Source organism: Crassostrea angulata, chromosome 6 (genome assembly GCF_025612915.1).
Source record: "Crassostrea angulata isolate pt1a10 chromosome 6, ASM2561291v2, whole genome shotgun sequence".
Taxonomy (NCBI): Eukaryota; Metazoa; Mollusca; class Bivalvia; order Ostreida; family Ostreidae; genus Magallana; species Magallana angulata.
The window spans coordinates 38,487,394-38,506,447 of record NC_069116.1 but is presented as its reverse complement, the minus strand read 5'-3'; the positions used below and the strand labels follow the sequence as shown (position 1 = coordinate 38,506,447).

Here is a 19,054-nt window from a genome sequence, read left to right as displayed (position 1 = left end):
AGAGGTATCAGGAGTTTATCATATCACAGATTAATTGTGCGTCACCTGCGAAACATTTGTCAATGCAAGTACATTATTGTGTAAGGGTAAATCATCTATTACGTAAAAAGTTTTAAAACGGATTTAATATTTTTTGTGGAGATAAAAGCGTTACAGCTTAAATAATGATACTTAAGATTTAAATCGTGTTGAGAGGTATTTATATGTACATCTACATTTATATATTGACGCAAAACAAAGGTTGCGAATCGTTCGGAAGTCAGATGAAATGAGAAAAATGGCAAAACCAGTACAGTAAGATTAATTCTGGTTGTGAAAATTTAAAGTTTGCTAAAAATGTAGATGAAACAGATTTACAGGGCGGTAACAGTATACATACATACGTGGATATGAAAATTAGAGGAAAAAGCGTCGTCCATAGATTCTTTAATTTTATATACATGTATTCTGCTACTGACAATAAAAATTCTTACGAATGCTAGCTAAAACAGACTCTTCAGATACTTAATGTTTATGCACAAAACTAATTGGAAATACATCCAAGCGGAAATAAATCTAACGATCGACTGCTTAGAGAGTTTTGTATCCTTCTCTCCCCATTATCCAAAACCCAAAAGACTATAGCGTCCATATTTAATAAAGTTTAACAGTAGGCCTAATCTAATTAATTTGTGATTGTATTTGTGGTGGCATGTAATATGATATTAGGTGGTGATAGTTTTGAAATGAAAGTGGACATGTTGATAATGATAAGTATAGTGTGATGAAGAAAAAGTAAAGGTAAGTTTAATAACGGGTGGGTCATCCTGCACCTGAATTTTCAAATTAGTGTGGATGATGTTATTGAATATGTGCCTATTGGTATGCATTAGTTCAGGCAATTTGCAGCAAATCATTCATTAACATTTCTTGTATTTTTATCAATTATACTAATACATTTTTTTAATGATCACATTTTTGTCGTGTAACTTTTGCTATTGAAATTTTATGTAATAACGTTCATGTATGTATGTAAAATTGATGCAGATACACCTATACAAATACTTCAATTTACTTGAATTTCAATAAATTCACGAGAAATGAACCTAAATTTCAACCCCCAATAAGATTGGTCGTAGCATTAATGAAGATGGGCCCTGGCATGCTGAATGATTGTTTTTCATTTCAAAATGATTTTTATTTTAGCATGATGCCTACTGCACTGTTTTATGAAATACATCATACTTATTCTGTAAATAAAAACAAGAATTAAAGCACAGCAAAAGGTTTCCCCACGACCAGATAATATAGTTGCTACAAATTAATTACATAACCTCTGCTCGTAACAAACACAGCCATGTATTTTTTTTATAATTATAAAACAAAGTTGTATATGATTTTAAAAATGTTCTATCAGCAATGATAATTTGCCCTTTTAACTTTTAGTCTCGTTCTGATAATAGAACTATTAAATGAAAAATTCTTTCCTGAATAACCGACACACCACCCGCGAATTTATTCGACATCCAGATATTGTGGCATCGAATGATTTAACACACACAGAAAAAGGCCACTTTTGTTTGATTTGCATCACATTTTTGCCATTGATGTATTTTTGTCTACTTTAGATATTTGATTTTCTTTACATTACCTTGGTAAAGCTCACACACAAGTAGATTGTTATTATTGTCCACACACAAGCCAAAAGGATTCATTAGGTCACAGTTATCAATAAAACGCAAAAACTGTCCATTCTGATCCAGAACGTGGATACGATGGTTCTTAAAATCTGTTGTCAGGACATGACTCTGACCGTCTGTTGTAATGCAATAGGGTGCAAATGGTTCGTGCTTGGTAATTGAGGGATGACTGATGTATTTCCATCTGAGTTTCCCGTCCTGATTAACCACCACTACTGCATTAGCCCCACAGTCAGCTACACAGATGTCATGGTTTCTGTTTTCAGTAATGTATTTAATTTTATCATACCTTGAATAGAGAGGTTTACCATTACTATCGAACTGAATTGTTTGCTTCTCTGTAGATCCCGAGTAACGGACAACTTTGGATTGAGTTTCATCCTCAGTGTTCATAGTCACCAGGAGATTGCCGTTAGAGGTTATACAAAGTCCTACAGGTTTCCATTCTAAAAATCTGATCAACTCTTCTGTCTTTCCATTCTTTACTTTATTCACTGTCCTTGTTGCCCCGCTAGTAAATAGAAGATGCCCATCACTGTCTATAGCTATATCATTGGGGATTTTTTCAGAATCTGTTTTAATTGTCTGAACGTTTGAACCTCTTATATTATAGCATTTGATATTATTGATCTTCCCAATCGTCCATATTTTCCCTTCATTTATGGAGATAACAATGCGTAGTTCCCTATACCCAGTCTGTATTGTGGAGATGAGTTCCGGTTCACCGAGTAGTTCTTTGACTGAAGTGTTGTATTGGTTCAGCAACAAGAATTTTTTTTCTGTAGCAGTAGATAATGGGGTAATCTGTCCAAACAAACTATACAGCTTCTCACGGTCTATTTGTTTTGGAATGAATGTTGGCAGCGATACTTGAACCTTGGGCGGAAGCTTGCTGAACCTTCTAGTCTTGCAGCTGTATTGAATGGTAGAAGATACTTCATTGGATTTCTCAATTTTCCTTAAGGCATGCAATGTTTCTTTTATGAGAGACTGTATCTTTTTGATTTCATGCAAGTGTTTCTGTAAAATGTCCCTATGTTTAACTTTTATCTCGCTGATTTCAGTTTTCATTTTGTTGATGATGATGTCGATTTCTCTGTGCCATTGCTCTCCTTGTTCGGACATTGTTTTTGTAAGCTTCTCATATCCTCCATCCAGGTTGGCAAGCTGATTTTCCAAGTCGCGTGCAATTTCTTCATACGTAGGGGAAATATGATTTTCTAACTCTTTTGTATCTTTTTTAATACCATCTTTCTTTGTCTTAAAAACTTCTGTAACTTCTACAAATTTATGTCTTCCATGTTTTTCAGATGCCATGCAGGAAGAACAAACAAAAATATTGTTGCAATTATTGCACTGAAATTTGCAGTTTTTGTGAGGATGCGTTTCACATTTTGGATAAATGAGGGTTGATCTTCGTTCCTTGAAAGGGACTATTTTATGTTTGTCATATCCATCTGTGATGTGATCTACTACACAGGGCTTGCAGAGGCTGACGTGACAAAAGTCACAGTAGCTGTGTACTATGGCGGTCTCACAAAGGTCACATCGGGGCACATCCTGCGCACTATTATGAGGATCCATGGAGATTTAATCTTTTAAAAAAAAATTTAAAAAAATTAGTTATATTTTTAGGGTACCTGTAAAGTGTGAAACGAAATAGAAATGAAACGAAACGAAATGAACCAAAACGAAATCTACCTTAACGGAATGAAATCTACTGAAACAAAATAAAACCTATCAAAACGAAAAGAAACAAATCCATCACATGGTTTTTTAAGTCAAGGTATATGATTATATATATAATGTGTAAACTGCACATGGACTATTCTTACTTCATATAAAATTCATATAGTTCAAGCACTTGTAATAAAATAAAATGTGGAATTATGCATTAGCTTGTCATCTGAAAGACTTATAACTCTATTATATTTTTCTACTGATATTTTATTGTTCAAATGATTTAATAAAAGTTGAATTTCAATTCCGATAAATGTATGGTTTGAATTTAATTTGAATTCGATGTTGCAATTTTACCGTATTATTTTTTTTCGTTTTGCTCAAAAATGAGCAATAACTATTTAAACGTATTATCCACATTTACAAATCCAAACGTTTAGAAAAGCGCAAAATCGTAATTATCTTTCACTGCGTATCAAAAGAGACTCGTTACTTATAAAATATACACTATATAATATATTTTAAATCATAATAGTTATCAAGCATTTGAATTTTGATTTCGTCTTGCTGTATTTTATTCCTTTTTGTTTCTGTAGTTTTCGTTTGGTTTCGTTTTGGTAAACTTCGTTTTTATATAGTTTCCTTTCAATTTGTTTCGTTTTCAGTGGCGTATGATGGTCCATTTATATGTGTAGTCAACAAATTGAAGTCGAAGGCTTCAGTGACGTGCGTCGCACGGGAGGGGGTAGGTGCAGGAGGTGGTGTCCCCCTCCCGCAAGGGGGGTTAGGGGGCCTCCTCCTAGGAAAAAAAATCCCAAAGGGACGCAAAATTACCACTTCTTAGAGCAGAATATTGGTAGTTTCAACAAATAAGTAAAGTATGTCTTTCTGGGAAAATTATGTAAATTTAAAATCGTGTAATTTAAGAGCATCAAAACCACACTCTGCACTATTCTGTAAACAAAATAAAAACCCGTACGTAATTCTATATCAATTTCTTTATCATAACTGATAAGATATACATGTTTTCAGCTCAAAATCATAAAATAAATCTTTTGATTTCACAGGCATGGGAGCGTTAAAATGATCTATTTCAACATAGGGACCGGACTATATCATGTTCATTATTCAAGGAGTTCCTTTTTGAATGAAATTCGGTATAATCGCAATAATCGCAAAATGAAAAGGAAAGAATATTTACATACATTGCCAAGAGTAGAAGGTTTTTGGTGAAAAGGAAACCTTCAAATTAAGCTTTTCGTTGGTTTGAGTTAACACTTTCGCAACGCAATCACATGTGTTTTGTAATATAATTATACGCTTTTTGGCGTTAATAAAGGATCTGATGGCTTCTTCCTTATTGAACTGGAAAGTTTTGTGGACACGCAACACAGTTAATGTTGACTTTGTTTTAGATTTAAAATTTTTGAAAATGTACATCAGGACATGTACATGTATAATAAAAAACTGCATTTTCTGACAATTAATATTATACATTAATACATACACTTGGTATTTATTTCCTTTGGTTTATTTGTTTGCTTTTTAAACACTTATTTGTGCTAGCGCTATTTTTATCCGACATTGTGCATAAATGAACATTACGTAATTGTTGTCATTAGATAAATTGTATTAGTCTATTTGATAGTCTAAATTTAGAACAGTGAATGGTCCAAGATTTGGCATAAAACGCTGTGCAGCTTAATTTGGAAATCTACCACTGCCGTGTTTATAGAATGAAAGCACAATATTGACTTCAATCGTAAAATTTATACTAAAAACCAAAAATTAATATTCAAACTCTCGTCTTCGTTGCTCCAAGTGGGGGATATACAACGCCTTGTACGCCCCTGTTCTTTCTAACCATGCATGATGTAGATCTAATCAGAATCATATACATGTATGTCAATGACCATAGCTAGCAACTTAGTTCAGTGAATATGCACTATTAAAGATAAGAATACAAACCTTGTTAACAAGAAATATATATTTTCTTTAAAGGGCTGGTATGCGTGGCTCAAACATGGCTGATCCTGTTCTGAATGTTGCCATCTGACCAGAGTTGGAAAAAAATACGAGTTAACGTTAATTACTTCCTGTTCATCGCTATCGACAGTGTCCGGTTCAAGCCGTAATTTGTCATATCTCTCTCTCTCTCTCTTTTTTAAATTACACTATTAAAAATCAATGGATCATGTACATGTTCCGAGTAAGACACAAATAAAATTCAGTAATATTTAAGCTATTAAATATTTTAGTTCGGGAATGTAACATGCATAAACAACATTATTATACTTTCATGTTAAATACTGAAATCTGATTGGTTAAGACCCCGGTGATAATCCGTTCTATTACCCTCATCGTTAGCAACACACTTAGCAACGGGTAACACAACGAATTGTTACTTGCGCGTAAATTATGCGCATACGGTTCGCCGTGGAATTCACGTCATTTCTATATAGAAACAGTAAGAAAATCTCTAAAATTAAGACATTCAGTATAATAAAATAAATAGTGCCTGTATGGGAGGACAACAGTTGAAATTGACAACCCTCGATAACCATTGTCAACCGACGCGAAGCGGAGGTTGACAATGGTTTCCTCGGGGTGTCAATTTCAACTGTTACCCTCCCAAACAGGCACTATTCATATATTATATACGTATTAATAAAGAATGCAACCCTCTAAACCGTGTCATGTTTTTTTTATCAAATGCTCTTTTACCTGTTGGTAGAAAAGGTAACTTGTTTTAGTTCATTAAGCATGTTGTTTACTAAGGATTATATTTCTCAGATTGTCATCAAGTTCAATATCATGAGAAAAATTTGTTCTAAACACAAAAAGTATTAATGAAAAGATGTTTTTGACATTACATTCAATATTTTTACTAAATATTGGAATTAAGCTCAAACAAAATTGGGCCTTTAGCAAAACAGAGGAAATTCGAGCTAGCTACCTTTTTTCTTCAGATTTTCTTTTTTCACTGAAATATGTTTTGGCAGAACTATGAGATATTCTCTTTTGAGAAGTGGACAGACATAGCCTACATCCACTTCTCTTCGCAAGCCCTCATATTTTGATTCTGGAAAACGTGTAAATGTCGGAACCAAAGACAGTTTACGCTTCGACCCATGTTTCGACTCCAGTTTCCCTGAAGTTTCGTAACAGACCTACTATTTCTACATTTTAAACATTATTGCATCCATATATCATAAAAAAATCAACACTAACCCGCTGTCAAATAATTTTTGCAACTTCTACAGTACAATAAGATGAATTCTGGTTGTGAAAATTTAAACTTTGCTAAAAATGTAATTGAAACACTTTATTTACAGGGCAGTGTAAATATAATATAATAGAATATGTATATATATTTACATCCACCTAGTATCATTCCCTCTATTTTTTACGGAAACATAGAGTTAATTCATAGCTCTATAGAAACAGCCATATTGAAATCTACACGCCCCGTTTATTGATTGGTCGAAATCTGGACCAAACTTGACACGCTCAGTTTATCGATTGGTCGAGACTTACAACTACCTAGGAAAAATCACGAACTGCACGAAATAATCATGACGACGTCAGACTCAAAGTCTCACAGGAGACGATTAGGCTCTTTCATTTAGTAAACGTACTTACGTATATTAACAGTAATGTAGTGAATTTTACTTACTTTTCATAATCCATTTATCAATTGGCTAAAAGAAAGATGTTAATATAAACAATAAAATGCTTTCTTTGATGATTCATTCGGGTAATGAAGGTAGCGATCATTGCAGAAAAAATTACATAACCCGCTAACGCGGCTAATGTATTTTTTCTGCAATGTTACTACCTTCATATCCCGAATGAATCACCAAGAAAGCATTTTATAGTTTAAATAATATAATATAATAATATAATGTGTAATATACATTCGTGTACATGGAAATCAGAGGAAAAGAGTCGTCCAAAGATTCTTTAAAATCATATACATGTATTCTGCTACTGACATCTTGATACAAAAATAAATCTTCTTACGAATGCTAGCTAAGCAGACTCTTCAGATACTTAATGTTTATGCACAAAACTAATTGGCAATGTGTCCAAAAGTAAATCTAATGATCGACAGCTTCTCGAGTTTTGTAGCTACCTCTTCCCAATATCCAAGACCCAAAAGACCAGCGTCCATATTTAATAAAGTTTAACAGTAATCTAATTAGTAAGTAATTGTATTTGTGGTGGCGTGTTATATGATATTAGAAGATAATAGGGTTGAAATGGAAGTGCGTTTGTTGATGATAATAATTGTAGTGTGATGTAGAAAAAGTAAAGGTAAGTTTAATAAGGGGTGGGTCATCCTGTACCTGAATTTTCAAATTAGTGTTGATGCATGGTTTCATTGAATTTGTTCCTATGGCAATGCATTAGTTTAGGCAATTTGCAGCAAATAATTATTTCATTAACATTTCTTGTATCTATTAATGATACAAATACATTTTTAAATATTACATTTTTGTCTTTGCATTTTTTTTCTTATGGCAATGCATTAGTTTAGGCAATTTGCAGCAAATAATTATTTCATTAACATTTCTTGTATCTATTAATGATACAAATACATTTTTAAATATTACATTTTTGTCTTTGAATTTTTTTTCTTATGGCAATGCATTAGTTTAGGCAATTTGCAGCAAATAATTATTTCATTAACATTGAAATTATTTTACTAGAAATGGACCTAAATTGAAGCCTCTAATAACATTGGTCGAAACAATACTTAAGATGGACCCATGCTGACTGATTGCTTTTAATTTATTTTACAATGATGCTTACTGCTCTGTTTATGAAATAATATAAATATAAAGAAGAACTAAAGCACAGCAAAAAGTTTCCCCACGACCAGGTAATACATGTAAACAGTTGCTACAGATTAATTACATAACCTCTGGTCGTAACAAACACAGCCCTGTTTTTTATTATATAAAAAAATGTTGTATAGGTTTTAAAATGTTCTACCAACAATGATAATTGGTCCTTTTCACTTTTAGTCCTCGTTCTGATAGTAGAACTATCAAATGAATATACATGAATACAATGTATTAATATTTATGTTGTATAAAAGTTGCAAATAAGCAACATGTCTCTGAAATCTTCTTTCCCGATAACTGACACACCACTTGCCAATTTTTTTCGATAAGGTACAATAGTTGTATATTACATGCATATATTGCTTAAATGCCCATTCTTCAAAAACGAAATAATTGCGAATAGAATATATCTTTATTTAAAAAACTTACATATATTTGTCTTCACGGCCTGGTGTGTTATAGGACTTTTATGACATTCAAAATTAAGCAATCAACGCATAAACATGCACAGAAAAAGGCCACTTTTGTTTAGTTTACATTACAGTATTGCCATTGATGTAATGATATCTACTTTAGATATTTGATTTTCTTTACATTGCCTTGGTAAAACTCACACACAAACAGATTGTTGTTGTTGTCCACACATACACCAAAAGGTCTCTTCAGATCACAGTTACCAATGTAACGCAGAAACTGTCCATTCTGATCCAGAATATGGACACAATCGTTGTTATAATCTGCTGTCAGGATACGACTCTGACTGTCTTTTGTGATACCATGAGGTTTAAATGGTTTGTTCTTGGTAACAGAGGGATTACTGGTGTATCTCCACCTGAGTTCCCCGTCCTGATTAACCATAACTACTGTATCAGCCTTACAGTCAGCTATACAAATGTCATGGTTTCTGTTTTCAGTAATGTATTTAATTATGTTATTCCCCGAATACAGAGGTTTACCATCACTATCGAACTGAATAGTTTGTTTTTCTCTAGATCCCAAGAAAAGGACAAGTTTGGATTGGGTTTCATCAACACTGAGCAAGGTCACCAGGAGATTACCATTAGAGGTTATACAAAGTCCTACAGGTTTCCATTCTATAAATCTGATCAACTCTTCTGTCTTTCCATTCTTTACTTTATTCACTGTCCTTGTTTCCCCGCTAGTAAATAGAAGATGCCCATCACTGTCTATGGCTATATCATTGGGGATTTTTTCAGAATCTGTTTCAATTGTCTGAACGTTTGAGCCTCTAATATCAAAGCATTTGATATCATTGATTTCCCCACTCGTCCATATTTTTCCTTCATTTATGGACGTAACAATGCGTAGTTCCCTATACCCAGTCTGTATTGTGGCGATGAGCTCCGGTTCGTCGAGTAGTTCTTTGACTGAAGTGTTGGATTGGTTCAGCAACAAGACATCTTCTTCTGTAGCAGTAGATAATGGGATAATCTGTCCAAACAATTTATACAGCTTCTCACGGTCTATTGGTTTTGGAATGAATGTTGGCAGCGATACGTGAACCTGAGGCGGAAGCTTGCTGAACTTTCTAGTCTTGGAGCTGTATTCAATGGTAGAAGATATTTCAGTGGATTTTCAATTTTTCTTAAGGCATGTAATGTTTCTTTAATGAGAGACTGTATCTTTTTTATTTCATCCAAGTGTTTCTGTAAAATGTCCCTATGTTTAACTTTTATCTCGGTGATTTCAGTTTTCATTTTGTTGATGATGATGTCGATTTCTCTGTGCCATTGCTCCCCTTGTTTGGACATTTTTTTTGTAAGTTTCTCATATCCTCCATCCAGGTTGGCAAGCTGATTTTCCAAGTCGCATGCAATTTCTTTATACGTAGGAAAAATATGATTTTCTAACTCTTTTGTATCGTTTTTAATATCATCTTTCTTTGTCTTGAAAACTTCTGTAACTTCTACAAATTTATGTCTTCCATGTTGTTCAGATGCCATGCAGGAAGAACAAACAAAAATATTGTTGCAATCCTTGCACTGAAATTTGCAGTTTTTGTGAGGATGCGTTTCACATTTTGGATAAATGAGAGTTGATCTTCGTTCTTTGAAAGGAACTATTTTATGTTTGTCATATCCATCTGTGATGTGATCTACTACACAGGGCTTGCAGAGGTTGACATGACAAAAGTCACAATAGTTGTGTATTAAGGCGGTCTCACAAAGGTCACATCGGGGCACATCCTGTGCACTTTTATGAGGATCCATGGAAGTTCAATCTCCTAAAAAAAGAAAGAAATACTTATATTTTTGGGGTACTTGTAAAATGCGAAACGAAATAGAAATGAAATGAAATCCCCTCAACTAGCCTGCTTCCAGCCTACCCATAATTCCCCGCACAGTATGGAGCATTATGGGTAGGCCGAAACCAGGCTACACCTTAAAGAAACGAAATAAAACCTACAAAAACGAAACAAAATCAAAACGAAACCTTACGAAACGAAACAAAACTATCACAATGTTTTTCAAATTAAGGTATAATATTTAAAACAATGTGTTAACTGCACATGGGCTATTTTTACTTCATATAAAGATTATATAGTTCAATCGCTTGTTAATAAAATAAAACGTGAAATTGTGAAATAGCTCGTCATCTGAAAGTCTTATCACTCTATCATATTTTTCTATTTGTATTTTATTGTTCAAATGATTTGATAAAAGTTGAATATCAATTTGATGTTGCAATTTTACCGTATTATTTCTTCAAACTTTGCTTACTCTTCGCTTTTAATTTACTGTTTCTGAAAGTACTTGATTTGATAAAGTTTAGTGTTGGACATGTCCTAAAATCTGATTTTGTGTTTACTAGTATACATGCAAATGAATTGTATTAACAAGAACCCGAAAGGGATAACTTGAGTTTTATATGTAGGCACAGTCTTATGTGTTTTGCACTAAAAATAAACAATTACTATTTAAAAGTGTAATCCACGCTTACAAATGCACACGTTTAGAAACGCGCAAAATCGTTTTTATATTTCACTGCGTATCAAAAGAGACTCGTTACTTCTGAAATATACACTATATAATATGTTTTAATAAATCGTAATAGTTTATATTGAGCATTTTAAATTTGATTTCATTTTGCTCTATTTTATTTGATTTTTTGGTTTCTGTAGTTTTCGTCTGGTTTGGTTTGGCTCTGTTTTGATTTCGATTTGTTTCGTTTCGTCTCGGTAGGCTGTTTTGATATAGTTTCATTTCGGTAGGCTTCGTATATGATTTTGTTTCGTTTTGTTTCCCTCCGTTTCGGTGGGTTTATTCATGTATTCAGACATTGAAGAATTGATTTTGCATGTAATATTACATGAATTTAAATTTCTTTATAAAATTCGACTGCATTACTTAAATATAATATATATAATAATTAACTCATAATAACGAGATCTTTTCTCGTAATTCAGAGATAAAAATAATCTTTTATGTGGCCCTATTCGTCTTTCGTAAAAATACCCCCCTTTCCAATATTTTTTTAGCCGGATATTGATACAAATAATTGGACATTTTCAAAACTTTATAAACCTTTTAAAATAACTCAAGCTGATATGGTTTCGTTAAATTTCTCATAGTTTATTGTGATGAATATACAGAACATTAGATTCAAAACGAAAGTAGTTTAACAATTTTAAAATATCTAATCATAATGTATATCTAATTACAATTATATGCATGCATGTTAATGACCATAGCTAGCGATATGCACTATTGAAGATGAGAATACAAACCTTGTTAACAAGAAATTCATATATTCTTTAAAGGACTGATGTGCGTGGCCCAAACATGACTGATCCAGTTGAATGTTGTCACCTGATCAGAGTTGGAAAAAAATTACGGGAGTTAACGTTACTTCCTGTTCTTATCTATCGACAGTGTCCGGTTCAAGCCGCAATTTGGCAAACATAATAGTAGTTCAGAAATGTAATATGCATAATCAGCATTTAGTATTAATAACAAATTGTACCCTCTATCCCGGGTCATGACTTTTTTTTATCAAATGCTCTATTATATAAATAGTGCCTGTTTGGGAGGGTAACAGTTGAAATTGACACTCCGAGGAAACCATTGTCAACCGACGCGAAGCGGAGGTTGACAATGGTTTTCAAGGGTTGTCAATTTCAACTGTTATCTTCCCAAACAGACACTATTTATTTTATTATACTGAATGTCTTAATTTTAGAGATTTTTTTCTGCTTTTATATAGAAATGACTTGAATTCTACGGCGAACCGTACGCGCATAATTTACGCACATGAAACAATTCGTTGTGTTACCCGTTGCTAAGTGTGTTGCTAACACTGAGGGTAATAGAACTGATTATCAACTGCCTTTAAACCAATCAAATTACAGTATTTAACATGAAAGTATAATAATAAATGTTGTTATAAGAGGTAACTTTTTTAGTTCATTAAGCATGTTGTTCACTTGGAATTATAGTACTCGGATTGTTATAAAGTTCAATATTATGAGTAAAATTTGTTCTAAACACCAAAAGTATTAATGAAAAGAATGTTGTTTTTCTTACATAACATTGGATATTTTTACTATATTTTGGAATTAGGCTCAACCAAAATTGGGTCTTTCGCAAAACACAGAAAATTCGGGCTAATTTTTTTCATCAGATTTTCATTTTTTACTGAAATATATTTGACAGTACTGTAATATTAAAAGCTAAAATTTCAATTGTTAGTCAACATGAATTTGCATACATGTATTTTCTGTTTTTTATTTCACTTCTTTCTTTAAAGAGACATGGTGACGCACAACCTATGATCTACTAAATATCGAATTTTTACACGATTTCCATATTTCTTATGAGGGTCAATCAAAAAATACGAAGACAATGTAGCTGTCTATCATATATTGTTCATGAAAGTCATACTTAACAGATTAATCTGTGCACCAACACTTATGTTATTGATATGCGAAGTTTTAGTCCATCTGATGAAACGGTATTTTTGTTACCCCTTTTTAAAAACAACATGATTTGTCACCACGGCGCACGGTAACGTTCAAAACATGACGTCAAGATTAAACACGCACAGTTTATAGATGTACCCCATTTTTATATCACGCTTAGTCTATTGTGCCTTTTTCCTTACAATTTAAAATGGCACTGAACCACTTAACATCTTATTTGCACACATTTGTTCGAGAATCATAAGTTAGTTCGTTAAAGTTTTCATTTTCTAACTGTGTTTCTCTTAGTTTACAGTAAGGATAACCCTGAACATCGGTTAAATTGACGTTACTTATTTTTTTATCAAATATTTACAGATATTCTACTCTCTTTCGGATGTTTTGTATTTAAAATACAATTACTACCACCCCCACAAAATGTATTACAGTTAAACACAAACTTGCACATAATTGTTGATTTATTTGTTGCACCATTGAGCATTTTCAAAGCTTGTATCAGCCTTTTCCTGAGTAAAATTCATTCTGTTTGTACTTCTTGTTGCGCCGTGACGTCCGGTGTAACGAAGAATTTTGACCCGGGTTGAAAATTGACCCAGGGGTCGTTTTTCCACGTTGAATATTGAGACCAAAGGTGTTGAATAAAGACCATAATATGTTGAAAATTGACCCGTATCGTGGAATTTTTATCATGAAACCGGTTCAAAATTCAACAGCAAAGAAGCACAAATTAACGAATCAATATTTTAATATGAGTTTGTTTAATTAAAAATGATCAGTATTTAAAAATTTATTCTTTAGATTTACATGTATACATGTTTCAACGGGTAGGGGGGGGGGGTTAAAATGAGACTTAAATGATTATTTTTTGAATTTACATATTATCCCTTTAAATATGTAATAACTATTTTATTCATAATAAACTTTCCACGTATAATTGCTGTTTTGTGTGATATCTATATATTTTTTTAAAAAATATGTTTTTATGAATATTTGTATACATGGTTACACGTTAAACTATTTATTTCAGTAAAACTCTTTTTTTTAAATTCGCTGAAGAAGTGGGGTGCGTCTTTTTACCCCAATGGACCCCAATGAACCCCAATGATACCCCAATGAACTTTGAAATACCCAAATGATACTGAGTATGTTCATAATTGATACACTGAATGAATTTTATGTAACAACATGTTACACAAATGAAATTTCAACTACGTGCCGTTTTTTCACCGATTGGGTCATATCTTGTAATGGGAAATGATTAGAATTTTTTAAGCTAAAATTTGACTCAAAGATTGTTTGTGACCTGTAATTATGTCCTGATGGGAGCTTTGGTCATTTGTGCTAGTTCAACATAACTTTAAGAAAAAGAGGCAAATCGATTCTTTTCCATTAGAGAAAGCTTCAGTTTTGATATTTTCATTTGTGAGCTTGCTCGCAGTACCTCAAGTTTCGTAAAAAAAAAAAACACCAAACATTATCAAAGTACAGATGTTTTTCCTGTGTCAAGCGAGCGAGAATGAGAAGAAAATGGCAGCATTCAGCGAGAAATTCAAAATACTGTACAAATTTTCGTATTCCGTGAATTTTGGTGTCCCGCCGGTACACTGTGAATGGGGTAAAAAAAATAACGCTACATTCTGCGTAACACCGGTACATATCATATCTATGAATAAATCACGCATGCATGCAGTGTCATCAGTATAAATATCGATTGAAGTATTATGTTTAAACTTCAGATTTTTATGAATATATGCTAGTTAAATTAGATTGGTTATAATGGAGATTATGGAGTGCAATCAATTACGTTTTGTGAAATTAATCATGACAAACAAAGTGGCGACAAGAAATAAAATTGTGTATGTTTTATTTAATTCATAAATAAATTAAGGAAAAAGTCAATTAACCCCGTTTACTATACAGTATGTTTGATATGATGGAGTTGGATTTGGTATCATAGGGGTATCATTAGGTGTATTAGGGTATCATTGGGGTAACATTGGGGTTCATTGGGGGTATCATTGGGGTTCATTGGGGTATCATTGGGGTTCATTGGGGTATCATTGGGGGTTCATTGGGGGTTCATTGGGGTAAAAAGACGCACCGGAAGAAGTGTACAAATATAAATAATTTTAAAATATTACAATATTGTTTAATTTTGGTTTTACGTTCTCCCAGTAAATTGAAACTTTGACATTATTCATTGTAAATTTTCTGGGTGGGTGTAAATACAAAATTTACAGTATGTCCTATTGAGATTTTTTTGTTTGCACCCACTCAGTTTGTTAAAACTGTAACTATCTGAACTTTGTATTCACACACATCCAGCCAATAACCGTTTACAAAATGATGATATACTAACATGTACTCTTTCATGAACATGCTGTAGTAACTATATCTTGAAATCCGATACTTTTTTAGTGTTTTATTTGTTCCTTTAGGATAACCTCTAATGTAACTAAATATCATCAAATCGCTAATTTGTCTTGGCATAAACAATTCTGTAGCTAGTTAGCAACCTAATTTTCGTACAGGATGACAATAAAATAATTTTGCTTTAATAGTTTCTAAATTGCTTTGATCACAAAAAATTAACATTAATTTACTAACAGTAATTGTTTTCGTCAATAAATTGGTAAATTGTATTTTTTGAATAGAAATATGTAGTAGAATTAAGATTATACAGCAGCGTTGGAGTAGATGGTTGACCCTCCTATCACAGCAACCTACATTACTAATTTAATTTAAATGTGTTTTATTAAACGGAATGTTCAAAATTTTTATTGAATGGATGGGATAACAGTCATATCCTTTGTAAACCCTTTCAAGCATACGAAGTCAAGAAAAAATTATCTATGGTCATAAGAATATCGTATTACAAGTTTACAGAATATTATTGATATTATGTATACACATATATAGTTTTCGAGGGGAGTCAATTTCAACTGTTATTCTCCCAAACAGGCACTATTTATTTTGTTATACTGAATGTCTTAATTTTAAAGAAAATATCACTGCTTTTTAGATAGGAATAACGTGAATTCTGAGGCGAACCGTACGCGCATGATTTTCGCGCATGTAACAATTCTAAACGTTACCCGTTGCTAAGTGCGTTGCTAACGCTAAGGGTAATAAAAAAGATTATGAACTGCATCTAAATCAATCAGATTTCAGTATTTAACATGAAAGTAAAACAAAAGAAACCTATCACCTTCATTTAAACTTGCAGAGCTACAAACATAAGAATGAGATTTTCATGATCCAGCCCATTTGAAAAGAACAGTAAATAAAGGGAACTATATATTAAGTAAATATACATGCATAATACTTAAATAGGTTTAAACAGTATAACTTAAGAGAATCGAAAAGGTCTAAGGCTCTAATATAAATATAAACATGGGAAACTATCATATCTTTATGAAAAATCAAAACTACCATAAAGTATATAGTTCATATACTTACGTCAATAAGTTGTTTAAAAAGTTCGTCTCTTTGTTAAGTGTATCTTGGCCATCCAGGGAAAACAATAACATTTCCTTCAGATTCATACCAACGGTATAAACATCGGCTCTTATTAGTTAAAAAAAATCCTTAAATAACTAAGCTTTACTAGCTTTATTCCGTAATTGATGTAAAAAAATATTCCCTATTGCCTTAACTGAAATGTTTGTAAGCTCTAGGTATATTTTGTTTTTTAAGTTTTGACTTAAAGAAAGATAAAGTTGATGAAATTTTCTTTTTTGAATGAAGATTATTCCATAATTTACATGTAGACGGAGCAAAGTTATTGTAATAAGTATATAGTGGTAGATAGTAAAAAGCTCATTAGACCTAAGATTATATGCTTGTTCAGTTAGAAATTATGATTGAATTCAATCTAACATATCTTGTGGTGCTAAACCATTTATAATCTTGTAGAATATAATTAAATATTAGTCTATGTTTATCCCTTCGAGATTGTAAGGTTTCCAAATTAAGCTCACTATATAAAATGATTTTAAAAGAATTAGCTCTGATCCCTGTCACTGTCATAGTTGCTTCAATTTGTACATGTTTAAGCAATTCGAATTTTTCCTTGATACAGCTGCTCCACAAAACATCACCATATTCCAATCAAGGTCTGATAAATGCCGAATTTAACAAGTGTTTATCTATCAATCGTATGCTTAAGTAATCTTAATAAATTTAACTGTTTGCATGCCTTTTCATGTATACCATTAATATAATTAGATCAACCATCATCCGACTGTATATTTAGGTGCAAACCTACTTTTTTTTTTAAATTGATAACATGTTTGCTGTAGAGGGTATATGTTTTAAACTTTGAGAAAATATATTATGTCAGTTGCCTGTGTTTCTAATTTATAGTTAAATAATGGGAAAACTCGAAATAAAAGAAATAAATTGCATTTTTAAAAAAGAACTATGACTCTGCATATGCAGAAATTTGGATGGTGCTTCAATAAAGTTAATCTGACGAGTTTATGAAAAATTATTGTTAAGTCATAAAAAAAAAATTAAAAACGTGTAAATATGTACTGTATATTATGCTGTGTATATATGTATAATACAGTATATATAAAAAGGGATAAAAATATGACAACCATTCAATTAATATTTTGTCAGGGAAATATTCTGACTTCTTCAAATTGAGCATATTAGGTATCTGACATTATATCCTTTCGTCTTAAATATATATAACCTTTACCCCCCCCCCCCCCAAAAAAAAAGTATAGAGGTTATATATTTTCAATTATAAGAAAAATATACAACATCAGGTGCCTGTCGAATAGAGCTCTGTTAAATTGCCTGGAATGTGACAAAAACGGGCAATACATTTATTAGATATGTTTATCAGAGATTATGACAAGTTTAAACTTTTAAAAATTCTGTTACACAAGGGAACACAAGGGAATGAAAACACATTCTATGTCAAAAAGTATTCTAGCCCTACTCGCCTGTTCCATTCCGAAGCAAACAGTCATCTTCTTAGCTTTATTTACATAGCTTGTAATAATAAATGGATATCATATTTTTAGTCTCAGAATTAAATGATTAATCGGGCATATCAACCTAAAAGAAATTAGCCACATCCGCATATGTATCGGGCAGTATGAACAATTTAAACTGAAACTTTCAAATATGTGCCTGATTGTACATTTAAACCATGTAGAGTACGTAAGTTCTAGTTCAGACCAAAACTCTGAGGTTGGGGTCAATTCTCAACAGGATCAATTTTCAACGTGTCGAGGTCATCAGAGTTTAGAAAAATCTTTCTCATACCGTTGAAAAATGACCCCGGGTAAAAATTTCACGATTTTGGTCTCAATTTTCAACGTTGAAAAATGACTCCACGGGTCAATATTCAACGTTGAAAAATGACCCCGGGTCAATTTCAACCCGGGTCAATATTCTTCGTTACACCGGCGCTGTCATAGTTTTTAGTCAATTCAAAAAAGGACTATCTGTCTTTAGTTACTAATATCTGTTCGACAAAACAATATATCCCGTCATTATTTGGTACATAGAATGCCATCATACCAACTATTGCTAAATTATGTCAACCAAATTTAGTAATGATATGACGTTAAGTAACATGTCTTCATATTTTTTGATTGACCCTTAAAATTCTAATTTGCATAGTAAAAACGCTGTTTAATATTTATCAATACTGCTGTAGCCTTAACAATCGAAGGAAATTCACAAACTTTATATTGTTAGATTGACAAAATAGATAAACTCTCAAGCCTGCAATGAATTTTCTACAGATTTTGTAAAATGTAGTATAGACTCGGTGACTGCATTTTGAACCACATGTGTACACTATCCATGCGTATTATATATAATGTGTACATATAAATCGCCATATAAATAAACGCTTAAATTGTTGAAATTTTAAAAGTTTTTGT

General features: G+C 32.3%; 1 protein-coding gene and 1 pseudogene across 2 annotated transcripts; both read right to left on the bottom strand.

Annotated features, from left to right (window-relative positions):
- Positions 1 to 52: 52 nt before the first annotated feature.
- On the bottom strand, positions 53 to 5,449 carry LOC128187213 (uncharacterized). 2 transcript variants are annotated; one of them, XM_052857487.1, is made up of 2 exons: positions 5,328 to 5,449; positions 53 to 3,274 (listed from the first exon to the last, which is right to left on the bottom strand). In XM_052857487.1, the coding sequence occupies exon 2, from the start codon at positions 3,261 to 3,263 to the stop codon at positions 1,599 to 1,601; it is 1,665 nt and encodes a 554-aa protein (XP_052713447.1). In that variant the 5' UTR covers positions 3,264 to 3,274; positions 5,328 to 5,449; the 3' UTR covers positions 53 to 1,598. The 2 variants fall into 2 exon arrangements, with proteins under 2 accessions (XP_052713447.1, XP_052713448.1); XM_052857488.1 differs by lacking the exon at positions 5,328 to 5,449 and adding an exon at positions 3,381 to 3,440.
- A 2,681-nt stretch (positions 5,450 to 8,130) lies between these two features.
- On the bottom strand, positions 8,131 to 12,093 carry LOC128187212 (uncharacterized; annotated as a pseudogene).
- Between the last annotated feature and the right edge of the window lie 6,961 nt (positions 12,094 to 19,054).